The sequence below is a fragment of the Balaenoptera ricei genome, chromosome 5 (genome assembly GCF_028023285.1).
Source record: "Balaenoptera ricei isolate mBalRic1 chromosome 5, mBalRic1.hap2, whole genome shotgun sequence".
Classification (NCBI taxonomy): Eukaryota; Metazoa; Chordata; class Mammalia; order Artiodactyla; family Balaenopteridae; genus Balaenoptera; species Balaenoptera ricei.
Genome location: NC_082643.1, coordinates 39,058,238 through 39,079,131, shown reverse-complemented (window position 1 = coordinate 39,079,131; position 20,894 = coordinate 39,058,238). Strand labels below are relative to the sequence as shown.

The window sequence follows — 20,894 nt, the reverse complement described above, 5'->3', positions numbered from 1 at the left end:
CCCCAATTCCTCTGATAATCAGGGTCAATTCCCCTTTCAGGATGGTGATTCCTTATCTTGCCTGCTGGTACCTTGGCAGAAGAAGGCCAGGCAGCAGTCATAGTTTAAAATTCAATGGGATTCTTGCCTTGTCTTCAGGTGGAAAAGCTCTTTCTTTGTGAACAAAGACCTTTAAATGTGCAGAGTACAGAGCTGTGGGTGACTAGAAGCACAAATTTCCCAGTGGGTTACTGAGAGCGGTGTTAATAAGACCACTTCTATTTCTCCCTCTAGGCTTTTTATTGTGATGCCAGTCCACACTGAGCCTTTAAGAATTTGTTAATTTTAGATGTTTCCTTCTCATCCAGTTTCAAGGGGTATCTCTTTCCTCATGCTCTGTTTCCAACAGTCCTCAAAATATCTGTGTATAGTTATCCGAGGAAATAGCTTAGGCCTCTGTGGAACAACTGAAGAATCATTATTATATATTCTTTTCATGGTGTTACAGGGTTCTTCTTCTTGGAACCCTGATTCCTTCTTCAGTATATGGGTTCCAGGTCTGAACACTGGTTCATATCCTGAAGCTCACTGAGGTATTTTTTGGAAGGTAAGAGTTAACCACTCTCAATCTTTTCATCCTACAGCTTCCATATTTTTTATTGTACACATTGCATAATACCCTTGGTCGACTGCCTGTTTATTTTGCCACTTGGATGCCACATTCTATGAACTATCTCATAACTCTCTGAGGGTCAGGGTTTCTGCATGTGACTCCAACCTTGCCATGAATTATGATAACTGCCTCTACCTGGCTTGTGGTAATTGCTTATGTTAATTGAGCTTCATCTTATGACTTCTATTTTGGGGGGATTCTATCATACCCATTATTGTCAGCAAGCCCAGTTCTGTTAACACCATCTTCTGCCATCAGTCTTGGCTTTCAGAGGATTATCACTTCTTACTGATGTTGGCTCTTTCACCATTGTGTTCCTTATGTCTTTGGTAAGTGGTATATCTTCAGGGTCCTGCTGTGTAGTATAGTTATCTGGTGGGTTTTCTGGCTGAACATAATATGTCCATTCACTCATACTTACTTCTCTGAGCCTTTTAATCCCTCTGGCATTTACAATTTTGGCATTTCTCTCTTACTTAAGGTAGGTCAGTGCTAAGAGCATGTTTATATTATCTTCTGGTGTCCTTTCAAGGGTATTAAAACCTGTATCCCAGGATAGCATTTCCAAATGAATAAACTCTCTCTTGCATAACTTCATGTGCCACCCTTAGATTTGAGTCCTTTTGTACTCTCGGCTCCTCCAGGTACAAGTCAGCTAGGTTCTGTAGATACTTTTGGATACAGTCTCTTGCCTTCCATTTTAGGCCGAACTCATCCTGGTCAACTTATTTTGTGATTTAATCCCAGTTATTATTAGTTTAGAGGTCAGAAAGGGAGGTGAGGGCAGATCTTGAGGGGAGCATTTTATCTTTCAGGGTAGGGTCACTGCATCATCTTTAAATAAGGGGAGAACACTAGTACTTCATAGGATGGAGTAGGCCACTTCTTCAGACTCAGAGTTTTCAGAGAGATCTGGAAGCTCACGATTTTCAGGTGCATCAACTCATATTTCTTCATTTGTGTCAGGGTACTACTTTTTACCGAGAAGAACATAACTTTGCTATAGTTGACCTGCTGAGATCAGGAGGATAGCCCTTCCTTAGAGCTCTATAACTCTTGGGACTTGGTCCTGGACCTCATCTTTAATTGTTCTCTGCCATCAAGCTGTAGGAGACAAGAGCATATTTATATGCTACTGAGGAGGCTTTCTGGTTTTCACCCATAGCTTTTAATTACTAATTAATTGTTCTCAGTCTTTTGTTAACATTTAACAAACATCAACGGCGTTTAGCATTAGCCGCCTAATTTGCTGTCCTTAGAGTTACTATTTCCCCTGTATTGCACAAAACCTGATACATTACACTAGCATTCCCTTATATGGTCTACCATCACTACAGGAGAAAAATTTAACAATTATACTGTTATCTTACGCCAGAGGCTATTTGTGTTCTACTTACAACCAGTGATGAAGTTCTCATTGCCAGCCAAAAATCTCCATTGCCAAGATCTCATTTTAGTGTGTGCTTATGTGTACCAATATTGGCACCAAGTGTCACAGGTTGGGTTGCTCGGGAAGCAGACTTGATGATGGACATTAACATGTAGGGCTTTATCAGGGATAATTCCTGTGGGGAGCACCACTTGTGAAAGGAAGGGAAGGGAGCAAGATGGGCAAAGGAAGATATTGGCTTATAATGTAGTCTCAGTGGAGGTCCCAGACAAATCTAGAGCTCTGATGCTAGGATGACTCATCAGAGATGTCCCAAGTTGTGTTGAGGTGGGGCTACACCCTTATGTACTCTCCTCTACCAGTTATTGGATGCTGGCTACCTACACAAGATGGGTTTGGCTATGGATGGCGTAAGTCTTCAGCCAAAGGGACTGATAGCTGAAGTTTTTCGGTCAACAACCTTTCCAGGATCTGGGAATAAATTCTTCAAACAAGAGGTGGGATCTCAGGAGCTTATCAAAGCATCCTCTAAAAAATACCATAGACATAGCAGCATTATTTACAATAGCCAAGATATGGAAACAACCTAAGTGTCCATCACCAGATGAATGGATAAAGAAGATATAGTATATATCTTATATATATGTGTGCACATATATACATTGTCTGTCTGTATGTGTGTGTGTATATATATATATATATATATATATATACACACACACACACAAACACACTGAAATACTACTCTGTCATAAAAAGGAATAAAATTCTGCCATTTGTAACAATATGGATGGACCTGGAGAATATTATGCTTAGTGAAATATCAGACAGAGAAAGATAAATACTGTATATTGTCAGTTATGTGTGGAATCTAAAAACAAAACAAATGAACAAATATAACAAAGCAGAAAGAGACTCACAGATACAGAGAACAAAGTAGTGGAGAGGGATGGGAGAAGGGGCTAAAGAGATGAAGGAATTAGGAAGTACAAACTACCAGTTACAAAATAAGTAAGTCATTGGGATGTAATACACAGCACAGAATATAGTTAATATTTTATAATAACTTTGTATTGTGGGTAATCTATAAAAATATCAAATTACTGTTGTATACTTGAAACTGATATAATATTATAAGTAAACTATAATTCAATAAATAAAAAAAAAACATGGAAAAGACTCTAGTAATTGTACCCATCTCCCAATCTCCTCCATATTTATAGAGGCAGTGGAGCGAGGAAACAACTAGGCTACTATTTAGAAAAAACATATGCCCTTAAATGTAATACCATGCTCAGACATGGATACAGATCATTCCTACCAACTGTTTAAGGAATAAATAATCCCACTCTTACACAAGTTGTCTGAGTAACTAGAAAAGAAATAATGTCTTCCAGCTTATTTTAGGAGGTTACTATAACTTTGATTCTAAAGCTAGACAGGTGAAAATAAGAGAAAAATATTATGGGCCAATCTCTTTTATAAATCAAAATGCTAAAATTCAAGATAGGAACATAAGAGGCTTCTTTGACCTAATAAAGTATCTGCCATAACCCTTTAGCTAAAAGCATAGTTAGCAGTAAAATATTACAAGGCTTCTCTTTAGAGATCCTCAAGATGTTGGAGAAGTAGGAGGATGTGGAGTTCATCTCTCCCCACAAATGCATCAGGAATACATCTAAAGGGGCTTCCCTGCTGGTCCAGTGGTTAAGACTTTGCCTTCCAATGCAGAGCGTGTGTGTTCGATCCCTGGTCAGGGAGCTAAGATCCCACATGCCTCAGGGCCAAAATAAAACAAAAAATGTAAAACAGAAGCAGTATTGTAACAAATTCAATAAAGACTTAAAAAAAAATACATCTACAAATAGAGCAATTCTTTTTTTTTTTTTTTTAATTATTAGCACCTTTAATTATTATTTATTTATTTATTTATTTATTTATTTGGCTGTGTTGGGTCTTCGCCTCTGCGCGAGGGCTTTCTCTAGCTGCGGCAAGCGGGGGCCACTCTTCATCGCGGTGCGCGGGCCTCTCACTATCGTGGCCCCTCTTGTTGCGGAGCACAGGCTCCAGACGCGCAGGCTCAGTAGTTGTGGCTCACGGGCCCAGCTGCTCCGCGGCATGTGGGATCCTCCCAGACCAGGGCTCGAACCCGTGTCCCCTGCACTAGCAGGCAGACTCTCAACCACTGCGCCACCAGGGAAGCCCCAAATGGAGCAATTCTTACAGAGCACTTGCTGAACATTAACAGAGGACCGCAGACATCTAAAACGACAAGAAAGATCACCATCTAACCAGGCAGGCTGAAAGAAAGAAGGGAAAAGGGAGAGGAGAGGAAGCAGGATGGACATGTGCCCCTTGCAGGGAGCTGAAGGTGAGGAGAGGTTCCCACATCTGGGGAAGCCCCCTCACTAGTGGAGAGATCCGCTGGGACAGAAGGGGAATTTCTGGGGCTTGGAGGAGAGCCCAGCAACGGTCTGTGACAGGCGGCACAGAGTGAGACCTACACAGATGGTCCATGCCACAGCCCTGTGTTCCCCAGCCTGAGATAGGTGTCCACCAGTGTGCAAGGGGGCTGGGTGCTGGAATGTGGGGTTTGGAGAGCAGACCCAGGGAGGGGACTGCTGTTGGCTGTGAGGAGACAGCCTGAGAGGACAGAAGTGAGGAGCTCCACTATCAGGAATGCTCATGGAGGAAGCCCGGACCACCATGGGGACACGCAAAATGTGGAGCCACCATTGCAGCATCTCTTCTCACCCTCTGGTTCCTGCCTCCATGGGCAATAAGGAGGGCTCCCACTGGAGCAGGCTCACGCGCCCCCGTCATCACCTCCTCCACTATCTCCCTCCTGCCTGGGCGACACGCTCTCCTCTATCACCATCTCAGATCCCCCCTCCCTGAGAGGCTCACGCATTCCAATCACTACATAGTAGTGTGTATATGTCAATCCCAATCTCCCAATTTATCCCTCCCTCACTTTACCCCTGGTAACCATAAGTTTGTTTTCTACATCTGTGACTCCATTTCTGTTTTTTAGATAAGTTCATTTGTACCCTTTTTTAAGATTCCACATATAAGCAATATCGTATGATATTTGTCTTTCTCTGTCTGACTTACTTCACTCAATATGATAATCTCTAGGTCCATCCTTGTTGCTGCAAATGGCATTATTTTGTTCTTTTTAGTAGTTGAGTAATATTCCATTATATATATGTACCAGTTCTTCTTTATCCATTCCTCTGTTGATGGACATTTAGGTTGCTTCCATGTCCTGGCTATTGTAAATACTGCTGCAATGAACATTGGGATGCATGTATCTTTTTGAATTATAGTTTTCTCTGGATATATGCCCAGGAGTGAGATTGTTGGATCATATCGTAGCTCTATTTTTAGTTTTTAAGTAAGCTCTGTACTGTTTTCCATAGTAGCTGTATCAATTTATATTCCCACCAACAATGTAGAAGGGTTCGCTTTTCTCCATACCCTCTCCAGCATTTATTGTGTGTAGATTTTTGATGATGGCCATTCTGAGTGTTGTGAGGTGATACTTCATTGTAGCTTTGATTTGCATTTCTCTAATAATTTGTGATGTTGAGCATCTTTTCATGTGCTTTTTGGCCATCTGTATGTCATTTTGGAGAAATATCTATTTAGACCTTCCTCACATTTTTTGATTTTTTTTTTTTTTTTGATATTGAGCTGCATGAGCTATTTGTATATTTTGGAGATTAATCCCTTGTTTGTTGCTTCATTTTCAAATATTTTCTTCCATTCTAAGAGTTGTCCTTTCATTTTGTTTATGGTTTCCTTAAAAGCAAAAGCCTTTAAGTTGAATTTCATCCTATTTGTCTATTTTTGTTTTTATTTTCTTTACTCTAGGAGGTGGGTCAAAAAAGATCTTGCTGTGATTTATGTCAGAGAGTGTTCTGCCTATGTTTTCCTCTAAGAGTTTGATAGTATCCAGTCTTACATTTAGGTCTTTATTCCATTTTGAGTTTATTTTTGTGTATGGTGTTAGGGAGTGTTCTAATTTCATTCTTTTACATGTCCAGTTTTCCCAGCACCACTTGTTGAAGAGACTGTCTTTTCTCCATTGTATATTCTTGCCTCCTTTGTCATAGATTAGGTGACCATAGGTACATAGGTTTATCTCTGGGCTTTCTATCCTGTTCCATTGATCTATATTTCTGTTTTTGTGCCAGTACCATACTGTTTTGATGACTGTAGCTTAGTAGTATAGTCTGAAGTCAGGGAGCCTGATTCCCCCAGCTCCATTTTTCTTTCTCAAGATTGCTTTGGGCATTCAGTGTCTTTTGTGTTTCCATACAAGTTGTGCAATTTTTTGTTCTAATTCTGTGAAAAATGCCATTGGTAATTTGATAGGGATTGCATTGGATCTGTAGATTGCTTTGGGTAGTATAGTCATTTTCACAATATTGATTCTTCCAATTCAAGAACACGGTATATCTTGCCATCTGTTTGTGTCATCTTTGATTTCTTTCATCAGTATCTTGTAGTTTTCTGAGTACAGGTATTTTGTCTCCTTAGGTAGGTTTATTCCTAGGTATTTCATTATTTTTGATGTGATGTTAAATTGAATTGTTTCCCTAATTTCTCTTTATGATCTTTTGTTGTTAGTGTATAGGAATGCAAGAGATTTCTGTGTGTTAATATTGTATCTTGCAACTTTACTAAATTCATTTATGAGCTCTAGTAGATTTTTGGTAGCATCTTTACAATTTTCTCTGTATAGTATCATGTCATCTGCAAACAGTGACAGTTTTACTTCTTCTTTTCCAATTTGGATTCCTTTTGTTTCTTTTTCTTCTCTGATTGCCATGGCAAGGGCTTCCAAAACTATGTTGAATTATAGTGGTGAGAGTGGACATCCTTGTCTTGTTCCTGATCTCTGAGGAAATGCTTTCAGTTTTTCACCATTGAGAATGAGGTTTGCTGTGGGTTTGTCATATATGTCGTTTATTATGTTGAGGTAGGTTCCCTCTATGCCCACTTTCTGGAGAGTTTTTATCATAAATGGGTGCTGAATTTTGTCAAAAGCTTTTTCTGCATCTATTGAGATGATCATATGGTTTTTATTCTTCAGTTTTTCATGTGGTGTATCACATTGATTGATTTGCATATATTTAGGAATCCTTGCATCCCTGCGATAAATCCCACTTGATCACGCTATATGATCCTTTTAATGTGTTGTTGGATTTTGTTTGCTAGTTTTTTGTTGGTGGTATTTGCATCTATGTTCATCAGTAATATTGGCCTATAGTTTACTTTTTTTGTGATACTTTCTCTAATTTTGGTATCAAGGTGATGGTGGCTTCGTAGAATGAGCTTGTAATTGTTCCTTCCTCTGCAATTTTTGGAAGAGTTTCAGAAGTATACATTATATCTCTTCTCTAAATATTTGATAGAATTCACCTGTGACACCATCTGGTCCTGGACTTTTGTTTGTTGGAAGATTTTTAATCACAGTTTAAATTTCAGTACTTGTGATTAGTCTGCTCATATTTTTTATTTCTTCTTGGTTCAGTCTAGGAAGGTTGTACCTTTCTAAGAATTTGTTCATTTCTTCTAGGTTGTCCATTTTTGGACATAAAGTTGCTTGTAGTAGTCTCTTATGATGCTTTGTATTTCTTTGGGGTCCACTGTAACTTCTCCTTTTTCATTTTTTAATTTTATTGATTTGAGTCCTCCCCTTTTTTTCTTGATGAGTCTGGCTAAACGTTTATCAATTTTCTTTATCTTCTCAGAGAAAAAGCTTTTAGTTTCATTGATATTTGCTGCTGTTTTCTTCATCTCTATTTCATTTATTTCTGGTCTGATCCTCATGATTTCTTTCCTTCTACCTACTTTAGGTTTTGTTTGTTCTTCTTACTTTAGTTGCTTTAAGTATAAGCTAAGGTTGTTTATTTGAGATTTGTCTTGTTTCCTGAGGTAAGATTGTATTGCTATAAACTTCCCTCTTAGAACTGCTTTTGCTGCATTCCATAGTTTTGGATCATCATGTTTTAATGTAATTTGTCTCTAGGTATTTTTTGATTTCCCATTTATTTCAGTAATCCATTGATTATTTAGTAACATATTGTTTAGCCTCCATGTGTTTGGGGTTTTTAGTTATTTCCTGTGTTTGATTTCTAATCTCATAGTGTTGTGGTCAGAAAAGATGCTTGATAAGATTTCAATTTTCTTACATTTACCAAGGCTTGGTTTGTGGCCCAAGATGTGATCTACCCTGGAGAATGTTCCATGTGCCCTTGAGAAGAAAGTGTATTCTGCTGTTTTCAGATGGAATGTCCTATAAATATCAATTATGTCTATCTGGTCTAATGTGTCATTTAAGGCTTGTGTTTCCTTACTAATTTTCTGTCTGGATGCTGTGTCCATTGGTGTAAGTGGGGTGTTAAAATCCCCCGATATTATTGTGGTACTGTTGATTTCCCCTTTTATGCCTATTAGCAGTTGCCTTATGTATTGAGGTGCTCCTATGTTAGGTGCATAAATATTTATAATTTTTATCTCTTCTTCTTGGATTGATCTCTTGATCATTATGTAGTGTCTTTCCTTGTCTCTTTTAACAGCCTTTATTTTAAAGTCTATTTTGTCTGATATGAGTATTGCTACTCCAGCTTTCTTTTGATTTCCATTTGCATGGAATATCTTTTTCCATCCCCTCACTTTCAGTCTGTATGTGTCCCTAGGTCTGAAGTGGGTCTCTTGTAGGCAGCACATATACGGGTCTTGTTTTTGTATCTTTTCAGCCAGTCTATGTCTTTTGGTTGGAGCATTTAATCCATTTACGTGCCCACAAAGCCCACAGCTGCTAAAGCCTGACCCATCGCATCTGCAGGAGCACTTGTTCCCTTTCAGATGTTTCACAGGCAAGGAAGCCGTCAGTGGAGGTGTAACTCTGTGATTCACACAGCTGCGAGGAGAGATTTCTGTGCTTCTTCCCTAGTCACATGGCCCCTGGGGCTCAGCTGTGGTTTTAGCCTCACCTCTGTGTGTGTCCTGCCCAATGGAGTCTGCTTTGGAGGTTGCTAGACCACATGGGAGCCCAGGCAAGAAGGAGCCGAGGCAGTGATCATGGAGAGCAGGCCACCCAGGTGGGAGGGGGTGGAGGAGGCAATGGCAGGGGCACACGAACCAGCTCCTGTGGGGGCCCTCCACAGTGTTCCTGTCCCCTCAGGCTTTCTTTTCACAGCCAACAGCAGTCCCCTCCCTGGGTCTGCTCTCCAAACCGCACATCCCAGCACCCAGCCCCCGTGCACACCAGCAGACACCCATCTCAGGCTGGGACACACAGGGCTGTGGCATGGACCATCTGTGTAGGTCCCACTCTATCCTGCCTGCCACAGACCAGTTGCTGGGTTCTCCTCCAAGCCCCCAAAACTCCCCTTCTGTGCCAGCTGATCTCCCACTGGTGAGGGGGTTTCCCCAGATGAGGGAACCTCCTTACCTTCGGCTCCCCACCAGGAGTGTAGGTCCCATCCTGCTTCCTCTCCTCTTCCTTTTCCCTTCTTCTTTCTTTCCTCCTACCTGGTTACATGGGGATCTTTCTTGTTCTTTTAGGTGTTCAAAATTGTCTGCTAGTATTTAGCAGGTACTCTGTGAGAATTGTTCCATTTGTAGATGTATTCTTTTTTTTTTTTAATAAATTTTATTTATTTATTTTTGGCTGCGTTGTTTCTCCATTGCTGCAGGTGGGCTTTCCCTAGTTGCAGCGAGCGGGGACTACTCTTCATCACGGTGCACGGGGTTTTCATTGCGGTGGCTTCTCTTGTTGCAGAGCACGGGCTCTAGGTGCATGGGCTTCAGTAGTTGCAGCATGTGGCTCAGTAGTTGTGGCTCGTGGGCTCTAGAGCACAGGCTCAGTAGTTGTGGCACACAGGCTTAGTTGCTCCACGGCATGTGGGATCTTCCCGGACCAGGGCTCGAACTCGTGTCCCCTGCATTGACAGGTGGATTCTTAACCACTGCAGGGAAGTCCTGTAGATGTATTCTTGATCTATTTGTGGGGAGAGATGTACTCCATGTCCTCTTATTCCTCCGCCATCCTGGAAAGTCTCTATCAATTTTTTCTATTTTTTTAAATCTCTATTTTATTTATATCCTCTGTGATCTTTTATTTCCTTCCTTCTGCTCACTTTAAGGTTTGTTTGTTCTTCTTTTTCTAACTCTTTTAAGTTAGATTGTTTATTTGAGATTTTTCTTGTTTTTTGAAAAAGGCCTGTATCGCTATGAACTTCCCTGTACTAACTGCTTTTGCTGCATCCCATAGATTTTGTATGGTGTGTGTGTTCTTTGTCATTTGTCTCAAGGTATTTTTTAATTTTCTCTTTGATTTCATCTTTGATCCATTAGTTTTTTAGTAGCATGTTGTTTAATCTCCATGAAATCATATACATGCTTATTTTATGTTGTTGAAATAAAGTGTGAACATTACAAAAAGGAAAAATCTCACTGGTTAAAACAAATATATGGCAAATGTAGTATATCAACCCCTTATAAAGCTAAAAGGAAGGTTAAAAGACAAAAGTAGTAAAATCACCTATATCCACGATAAGTAGTTAAGGGATACACTTAAACAAAATGATTTAAAACATGATGTCAAAGAAATTAAATATGTGGGGATATTAAAAATACAGGTTTATTTATGACCTTTCTTTACATTTTTCAGACATTGGTTTGTTTTATAAGACTACAGTGACTTTATTCAAGTAATAGATAGATTTTTTCCAACTGTATTATTTTGCTCAATATTAAATATATAATTTTTGCTCATGATACACATTTGGTAGTTTATTTAGCTTCTAAGTTATTCTCTTTTTAAAAATAACTCATCACTATTGCTACAGAGAAACTGGAGGATTTTATGGCCAGTTTTCCAATTTATATCTATTAGCTAAGACTTATGACAGTTCTAAATATTTAAATTGAAATAATGGCATAATTATTTAATATTGAAATTTAAATAATGATTTTTCTGGTATTTATAAAGATTTTATTTATCTAATATGCATGCATTTCATTTTACATTTCAGCATCTATTTCCTTCTAATTTATTATCTATAACCAGACTTGAAACATTACTGGCAGATTATTTAGTAATATTAATATTGCAACTAGATAATAAGCAGAGTCTTTGGTGTTTTCTCTCCTTCCAGCACGCCAGCTATGATGAACTCCTTTTTTTTTTAGTAGTACTACTAAAATACTATTTTTTTGGTATATCATTTCCAATTGTCAGTGAAGTACATCATCTCCATATGCCAATGCAGTCCATCCTTGTTCCTCTCCATCCAAAAAGAAAAGCACCTCTTCTCTTCATTTGCCATATGAGACCATCAAGTGGTTCATATGGGGCACCAGCATTACCTCAAATTGAAATTTTTAGACAGACAGTGCTTCTGACTCAGAATCTTTTTTCTCTAAAAAATTACCTGAAGTTAGTGCCAATAAACTCCCAAATCAAATAAAGGGAGATAGTATAATATAATGGGCAATAAGAGATGGTAAGTTTTTAAAAAGTAAATTCTATCGACAGGTTAGTAATATGAATCTATATCGTAGAATTTTCTAAGGCTCAATTGGAATAATATTGATGAGGGTGCTTTATTAACATTAAGCACCATACATTTAATATCAATATAAGTTACTGACACTTTATGGAACTTTTACAAAGTTCAAAATAATATTGACCAAGGATATTTCACAGATATTTCTATTTTTTGCTTGTTTTGGTGTGAATAAAGTTCCATTTAATTATCCTTTCAATTGTTGAAGGTCTCTGAGACTATGAAGAGAAGGAATAGAAAACAGTATGTGGAGTCAAGTTTTTAGGATGTTAATGAGCTTTTAAATTTTGTAAAGGCTATTTCACTGAGCACATGTTGACTTGAGGGCTGTGCAATGGCATAAATTAAGCAAAGAAAAAAGACTCCAACCTTTGACTTGTGCCCTAGAGGAAATCTTTTACAAAGATGAATAATGGTCAGAAAGGTTGGAATATAACATTTTCTCTCTTAACCTATTATAACAATAGACTAATAAAAATGGAAAAAGTGAGAAAAAAGGTTCTTCTGTTTTTGTGAAGAGTTGACCAGCCAGTGGGTAAAACATAGCTAGAATATAGAAAATAGCATTTTCATGAATGACCTTACTTCCAGGAAGGCATCAAGATTTACTCCAAGAGCTAAGGTCAATATTTAGAAAATAAACCAATTTAATTTAAAAATGTAAATTAATTTAAAAAGAAGTATTAGGGTGACTCCTACACTGGCCACAGTTTGTAGACAAACTTCCTAAGGGAAGAAAAAACTCAAGCCTAAGGGAAGAAAAAAACAGCTCAATTGTTATAAGATGGAGGAGACATGGGAAATATAAATAAACCAAATCTTGGTAGTGGTTGATTATATATTCATTATTTGAGCAGTATAAGAATGGCAGTTTTTAAAAACTTATGAGCTACAATAAACCATTTTTTTTAAAGCTTGTGACAGAAAATATTAGGCCATACACAAAATAAGTTTCAATATTTATCTTTACATTTCTTGATCAAAGTACTTTTCTGTCAGTGTTTTTTCTTTTGAGTCAAAGAGTTCAAAATGAGTATTTGTGATGTGGTTGACATTTTTAAAATGTCCTGAGGAACCCTATCCATGGGCATTGTGGGTTATAAATGCAGATTGACACGGTATTTTGATGGATCACTTTTTGTGGGAAAAATTTGGTTTTCTTACTTAAAAAGAAAGATACAATTATTTGAAAATTTAGTATTTAATCACATCCATATTGTTAAAGTGCATTAAAACAGGGAAAAAAAGATTTTAAAAAGATAAATTGCTGCTTCTGTTCTGTGTTCAGAATCTATTGATCAATCTAGATTTATCTTGAAACTCATTAATATCCTGAAAAATTATTATCAAATGTCTCCATATTCTGGAGGAATATTCCTTGCATGGTATATATGTACATGTATATGCATATGTTTATTTGTTTTGCATTTCAGATTGAACATATGATTTTGTGCTGAGACTGTATTTTGTTTCCTGATTCAAGAAATAATCAAAACTGTGTTTAACTCGAGCAGCAGTTTTGTGTTCTTTGAAGCAACCTCTAAATTTGGAGTATGTTTGGACAGCTTTTTTTTAAAATAATGGCCCAAACAGTTAGCTTTTTATACTGTACCACACCCCCTTCCTCCAGAAAACCTGCCCTTGGTACATAGAGGCGTCTTGTTTTAAGGCGGCAGATGAGAGTCATATTATCCAGAAGCACCTTTCAATCCAGTTTTTCGGAGAAAGATGAGTAAACCATTTTATTTAACTCATCATTTATACTTCACCACATCACATTTTTTGTAGATTGGATGATTTTGTTCGGTTTATGTGATAGTTTATGGTAGAAGTTATAATGCAGATCTTGAAAAAACCCTATGAAATATTTTAAATAAAGCATTGCATATGATTTTTTTATGAACAACCACTAAAATAACTGGACTACAAATCCTTTCTTATTATTAGAAATTTAAGAAAGAAATGTACTACATGAAAAATTTCTTACCCTTTTATTTTTGAAGATCATTTCTGAGAATCTATATAAAAATATATCTTCATTTATTTTAGTATTGTATCAAGAACTTTTAAAATGTTAGATAATTGTTTCCCAAACTTGGAACTTAAAGTAACTTTCATGTTTGTCATTTTGGGGAAAAAATTTATTCTGTGCATATGAAATGCCACCAGAAAACTATTTCCTCTTTTAAATAAGGTAATGTTGTCTCCAAAATATATATATTGGAACTTTTGCTAAATCTTACTTTTCCTTGGGAATTTGCTTAGTGGTTGTCAATCAATCATGTAAAAATTGTTGACTTTTAAGCCTTCGCTGTTGCCCTTGTCTGAGGAGATTTTCCCTAGGCCTTTATTTTAGCCTACAGTAGCCAAAGTAGCTTTGTCAGGCCTTCACATGACATCATCTTCCTCCCTAAATCCAACATCAATAACAGCATAAAGTTTAAACTGAAAAAGTGTGATAAGCAAATCCTCTTGGCTATTGTTGAATCTTTAAGTTATCGCTCAAATCCTATATGTCTCAATATAACTGATCTGTTAGTTCAGTCATGTATTTCCTGAGCACATCATTGTGATGTTTAGGAAAAAATGATACACTTCCCATAACTACACTTAATAATATATGCTATTGGAATAAAAAGAAAGACAGCTACCTTTTAATTGTTTTTTATTTTAAAGTATACAACAATAATTCCCTGTAGCTTGAAAGGATTTGAAATATTCTTTGGAATGGTTGAACACCTAGTATTTGGGGTCATAAGGCAAATTTGTGAATTATGTCGCATGCCTAGCCTCATTTTTCTTATATACAACTATACCCCAATTCATTTACTCATTCACATTTTTTGTGCCTCATAACATATACTGAGGACTACTTTATGTCAGGCACTCTGGCAGTGAGTGTTTAAAGATGAGCAACACATCCTTCCTGTGGTCAGTATTTTTAAACTTAGGTTGAGGAATCAGACAATCGAAAGCATGTTATGAAATCTTGTGTGTTGGAAAGACAGGCAGGACATGGAGGCGGGTGAGACCCCTAAGGGTTAGTTGGGGAGAGGAGCTTCCTGGGGGGGCTTTCTGTAAGAAATGCCTGAGGAGCTCTGTCATCTTGTCTACATCAACTATCAAGAAAATATATTCGTTTTCTTGAGAATATTTAGTTTGTAAGTATTTTCTCCTGAGTGCATTGAAAGGCTCTGCTTTTTGCAAAAGTAGAGGTTCTTTACTTTGTGTGAACCCTTTTGGTAATCTACTATGGACCTCTTCTCTGGAAAACATGTAGTGACTGTGTTTACAAACTCATACATATTTTTTGCATACAGCTTTTAGGAAATCACAGGCTTGAAGTGTCCTTAAAGCTGGTCCCTGGACCCCAGCTTCAAAATTGCAGGACTATAGATCACTGGGGAATCGGGATGTGGGTGGAAGAGACATCATTTAAAGTTAGAGTATAGGGAATCACAACCTTGGATGGCTTATTTTCACCATATATTCTTTTATAAAATGTGCAGTAAAAGCACCCTGTCTTTTTTTTTTTGTTTTTTGGTCTCTGATTAAAAAATTTTTTTGTAGTACAATGAATGCAAATAGCCTTTGGGGAAAAACAAAATCTGTGGTTTTCCATGTAGTTTCAAAATTGTTATTTTTGACATTTTATTTTGGACTATTGGTTAGCTACATCCCCATTTTTTGACTGGAATCTGAGCAGAATTCCAAACAGATAGTAAATATTCTAATTGCACTGAACATTTCCCTAGTATCGTAATTTATAACCAGTTTCCTATATTGCTTCTGTATCTGATATCAGTAAACTCAAATCACTGTATTAAATGGGGCTAATGACTGATAATTTATAGTTTTTTAAATTAATTAATTAATTTGTTTATTTTTGGCTGTGTTGGGTCTTCGTTGCTGCGCTCGGGCTTTCTCTAGTTGCGGCAGGTTGGTGGTGTGCGGGCTTCTCATTGTCGTGGTTTCTCTTGTTGTGGAGCACGGGCTCTAGGCACGTGGGCTTCAGTAGTTGTGGCATGTGGGCTCAGTAGTTGTAGCTCACGGGCTCTAGAGCTCAGGCTTAGTAGCTGTGGCGCATGGGCTTAGTTGCTCCACAGCATGTGGGATCTTCCTGGGCCAGGGCTTGAACCCGTGTCCCCTGCATTGGCAGGTGGATTTTTAACACTGTACCACCAGGGAAGCCTGATAATTTATAGTTTTAAAAGTATTTCTCTTTAATTTTTGTTTTTTGATGTAAAATAAATAGAAAATACCATATAGAAAGAAAAACAAAAAGCTCCAATGTGGACTTGAGAATTACAAATATCTTGGAACCTATATAAAAAATATATGTTGGATTACAATGCAAATTCTAAATACATATTAATATAAATTGTCATCTTCCAGCTGCTATGCCAATGCATAAGTAAATATTTAACATGTAGAAATAAGTCACTTAGACTAAAGTAGAAGGTGAATTAAGGAAACCTTCAAATGTGTGCAAAAAAAAAAAAAGAAACTGTGCTTTTTTTTTTTTTAATTATTTATTTATTTATTTATTTATTTATGGCTGTGTTGGGTCTTCGTTTCTGTGCGAGGGCTTTCTCCAGTCGTGGCAAGCGGGGGCCACTCCTCATCGCGGTGCGCGGGCCTCTCACTATCGTGGCCTCTCTTGTTGCGGGGCACAGGCTCCAGATGCGCAGGCTCAGTAATTGTGGCCCACGGGCCCAGCCGCTCCGCGGCATGTGGGATCCTCCCGAACCAGGGGTCGAACCCGTGTACCCTGCATTGGCAGGCAGATTCTCAACCACTGCGCCACCAGGGAAGCCCGAAATTGTGCATTTTAAACTATGTGATAAGTTGAAAATTCTAAGATGTCTATTTTTTGTTGCTGTAGACAATATCAAGATTTAAAGGTATATATGGCCTACAGTACATCAAGTCTACACATATACGAATTGGCTTAGTCACTCACTATTGCTCCTGAAGCAATTCATGGCGGATTCAGAACTGCAAAACTACTGAGGCTATTAGTTAGAAAAAAAATAACAATAAATAAAAAATAGGCTATGTACTCCAGAGCAGTTTTGTCTCCTTCGAGAATCATCTGGTCTTATGCCATTCTTATTCCAGAAATAATTTTTTTTCTTCTGTGAAGTGTTATATCAACCTGGACTGCTGATCTTAGTTTGATATAATCCATCAAGACATGAATCCTATTGCATGTGAAAAGTCACTACAAGAAAATAAAAATCTAAAACACATTTGAGTTTTATTTTACTACTACCTTTATTATATAAATGTAGTACAGATGAAATACACTTTATTTGGTTGAATGCTTAAGCTTTCAAGTCAACCAGCTGATTCAGAGAGAAGTAAAATTTATTGTTGGAGAAAAAAATGATTCTAATAAAGATAATGACAATGATAATTATTTGTAGTAATGGGAGCTTGTTAAAAATGTAGATCTGAGACCTCTCCCCAGACCTACTAAATCAGAGCCTGCATTTTTACCAGATTTGCTGTGATTCCTGGAAAAATAAAAGAGAAGCACTTTTTTAGTGTCCCTAACTGTCCCCCAGCACTAGGGAAGGAAGAGGCAGACTGAGAGAGTCACTGCCAGTCAGTGCTCACAACTATGTGCATAGTAAATACACATGATAGAAGATTTAAATAACTAGCAAACTTGTATTTACCTTAGAATAGTGAAAAATCTTGAAAAAAAAAAGAGTGCAAAATTTATTTATGAAAACGAACAAGGCTTTATATAATTGGAAGATATTTTATTTAGGTAGGCCATCTATTTGTTAGGATGTCTGGCTTTAGGGACGGTGGAGACTTAGCAGTTTCTGCTGCATGTGTATGAAACTGATTAGAATCTGGATTCAATTTCAGTCATCAAGACCAACTTCTTAGTCAGCACTATTAACTCTTCTACAGACTTCTTCATCCCTGATATCAAAAGATTGTAAGCATAACTTCTACAGACTGCCATTCCGTTGACAGTAGGGCAGAAGAGAGGGGTTGATGAGCGAATTCTAATTCTAATGAAGATTTTTTCATATGTTGAACTGATAACGCATCTTGAACTAATTTCTGTTTTCTTCCTTTCTAGATTTACACATAAATAAACCTCTTCTTATCTCATGTCAGTTTTGTATAAGCGAACTAAACTAAGTATATAATTTTTTATGATAAACCTTTGATCAAAGCCTAAAGCATTGTATAGCTTTCAGGATTGAAGTTTATGACTTAAAACTCATTTTATTAATTAGTTTTTATAGCTAAAATTCATACATATTAAGGTTTGAATTTAGTAAAAGTGATTTGAAAAGGATGGATTTTGTCATTTTCTAAATTTTTTTCACTTTTTTAAATTGAAATATAGTTGATTTACAATGTTGTGTTAGTTTCAGGTGTACAGCATGGTGATACAGTTATATATATATATATATATATATACACTTTTTCAGATTCTTTTACCTTATAGGTGATTACAATATATTGAGTAGGATTCTCTCTAAATGTTTTAATGTAAATTCCTCCCCTCCTTTTTGGTTTTGCAGAAGAAAAATCTGAAGAAAAAATTTAAAAAGCAAATTTGTAAACCTGTATCAAGAAACAAATATCCCAGAATTTCCAAGGCATTTGTCAATGTTTTACTATTTCATGATTAATTTATTCTCTCTCTTAAATTTGCTACATTTCCTAAAGTTATTATATTTTGACATCTGATAGTACAAAGGGATACTTTTGGGCTCAAATAAACAAGGAGGCCATTTTTGTTATGCAAATGTATATTTCTGACCTTAAAAGAGAATTCACTTACTGGTTTAAATACATTCACAATGGTTTATAGAGCTTTGCTTTATTAAGTAGCATAAACTGCTGGGTATAAAAGATAGAGTGTTTCCAGGATCAGGGTAATGATTTTGACGCTCCTAAAAATATGGGCAGTGTCTTATTTGTCATTAATGATGAAAGGTCAGCACCTGGTCATTGCCTAAATAAAAGTTGACTTTATTTATACATTTTATAGAGACTCAGAGGCAATGTCATCTTTAGAGAAAGTGCATTATAACTGTATAAAAATGTGATGAATGAGTTGTTATAACAGCACAATATTCTTTTGTCTCAATTGAACCTCACTTTATGAAGCTATCATAGCACACAGTTTAGTTGCTACTACCTCTTCTTCTACCTGTCAGTGAAGACCTGCTGATCTCAGACATCCACTGTAAATATAGACATTCTTATCAGATTTTCATTTATTTGCAAATTAGCCATGATTGCTGAATTTTCTTCCCTTAGAACCCCATCCCCACCCCATAAATCTGAGGCCATTTCATTCAAAGAAATAACTTTCTCCCTCTCCCCTCAAACATCAAAGTAAAAAAAGTGGGTCACGTGCTTTCACAGGTGGCTTATATTACACTGTAACAGGTCCAGTAGGTTCAGTTACACTTACTTTCTGAAATATCTCTACATCTTTAGGGACCACATTTCCACATTTTTTAGCAATATTTTTCTAATTAGCTTTGTTTGCATCGATTTTTGCTCTTAAATAATTTATATTTTAATTGAAATTTTCTTTTTTAGCTGTGTTTTGGGGTGACATTGCCTTAGACGATGAAGACTTAAATATCTTTCAAATTGATAGGACAATTGACCTTACACAGAACCCCTTTGGAAAATTTGGACATACCACAGGTACAGTTGATTATTTGATTCAGTTTGCATTCATTTAGAAGAAAATATACTCTTGAAATGCTAAAATACTCTTTGGATCATTTTTGATGTTCCAGTGATCACTTTGATTTTCTTGATATGAATGAGCCTATTTAGAAATTTAAGTTTTATTCATAGTTTTAATTTTATTAATTAATGTATTTAACAAAGATGTTGTAGTGTTTACCATGTACCATGTACCAGGCCTGGTTTAAGTACTTTGCAGGTGTTAACTCTTTGAATCCTCATAATGACCCCATGAAGGTAGCTGCTTATTGTGATTTACAAGTGAGGAGATGGAGATTTACAAGGTTATGTCGTTTTCTTATTGTCACATAGCCAGGAAATGACTGAGTCAGGACCAAAATTCAATTCTGAGGAAGGTTAAATTTCATAGTCTTGAACATTATATTCAGTTGCCTCCTATTTGGATATTGAGATGCAAAAAGTAAATTATTCTTAGAGTAATTATATACAAACTTATTTAGAAAAATTATCTATCTATTTTTATAATTTTTGTGAAAACCTGGAAGAAAATTTCAATTTCAACTGTTTGAACATATTTGAATTATGCCTATATGAGACTTGTAATATTTTAAAAGACATTTGGGTCCTCATTTTAAAATATCTGTACTAAAATTTAAAAATTATTTTATATTATCTTTTTAGTTTATTTATTTTATTTTTGGCTGTGTTGGGTCTTCGTTTCTGTGCGAGGGCTTTCTCTAGTTGTGGCAAGTGGGGGCCACTCTTCATTGCGGTGCGCGGGCCTCTCACTATTGCGGCCTCTCCTGTTGCGGAGCACAGGCTCCAGACGCGCAGGCTCAGTAGTTGTGGCTCACGGGCCTAGTTGCTCCGCGGCATGTGGGATCTTCCCAGACCAGGGCTCGAACTCGTGTCCCCTGCATTTGCAGGCAGACTCTCAACCACTGCGCCACCAGGGAAGCCCCTATTTTATATTATCTTGATACAATTTTTATTCTGTATTTTATTTTGGAGAAAAATTGCAAGGTTAAAAATGTAAAATTTCTTTTTGTAGTTATAGCTAAAACATTTATTCAGTGTCATGCTTTTTGATTTCATTGAATCTCTCCTTCTGTCCAATGCTATTTTTACTTTCTTCTTGTATTTTATGGAAAATAAAACATATAGTTCCTTTGTGGTATCTAGCAGACAAATATATTTTAGTCTTAAGACTTTTTACTGTGAATTAACATCTCTCTTTGCCCAATTTACTTTTTCGCAGCTTTTTATTATGACATGTTTCAAAGATATCTAAAAGTTGATAGGATAATGCAAGCAACACCCATACACCTTGAAGATTCAGCAGTTGTTCAGTTTACCATATTTGCTCTCTGTATGTGTGTGTGCATGCATACATGTATAAGTATGTATAAAATATTTTGAAGTTAATTACCAACAACATAGCTTTTCAATATTAAATAGGTTAACATGCCCTTTTAAGAATAAAGACATTATTGTACATGATCAAAATATTATTACATATAAGAAAGTTATGTAAGGTAATAAAACAAATAATACAGTACTT

General features: G+C 36.7%; 1 protein-coding gene across 2 annotated transcripts in view; it reads left to right on the top strand.

Annotated features, from left to right (window-relative positions):
• Positions 1–20,894, top strand: part of TLL1 (tolloid like 1) — a 237,100-nt gene that overhangs the window by 87,889 nt on the left and 128,317 nt on the right. For both annotated transcript variants that reach the window (XM_059923965.1, XM_059923964.1), the window contains exon 2: positions 19,217–19,327. In XM_059923965.1, coding sequence (XP_059779948.1) covers positions 19,217–19,327 — 111 coding nt within the window. The remainder of the gene's footprint in view (positions 1–19,216; positions 19,328–20,894) is intronic.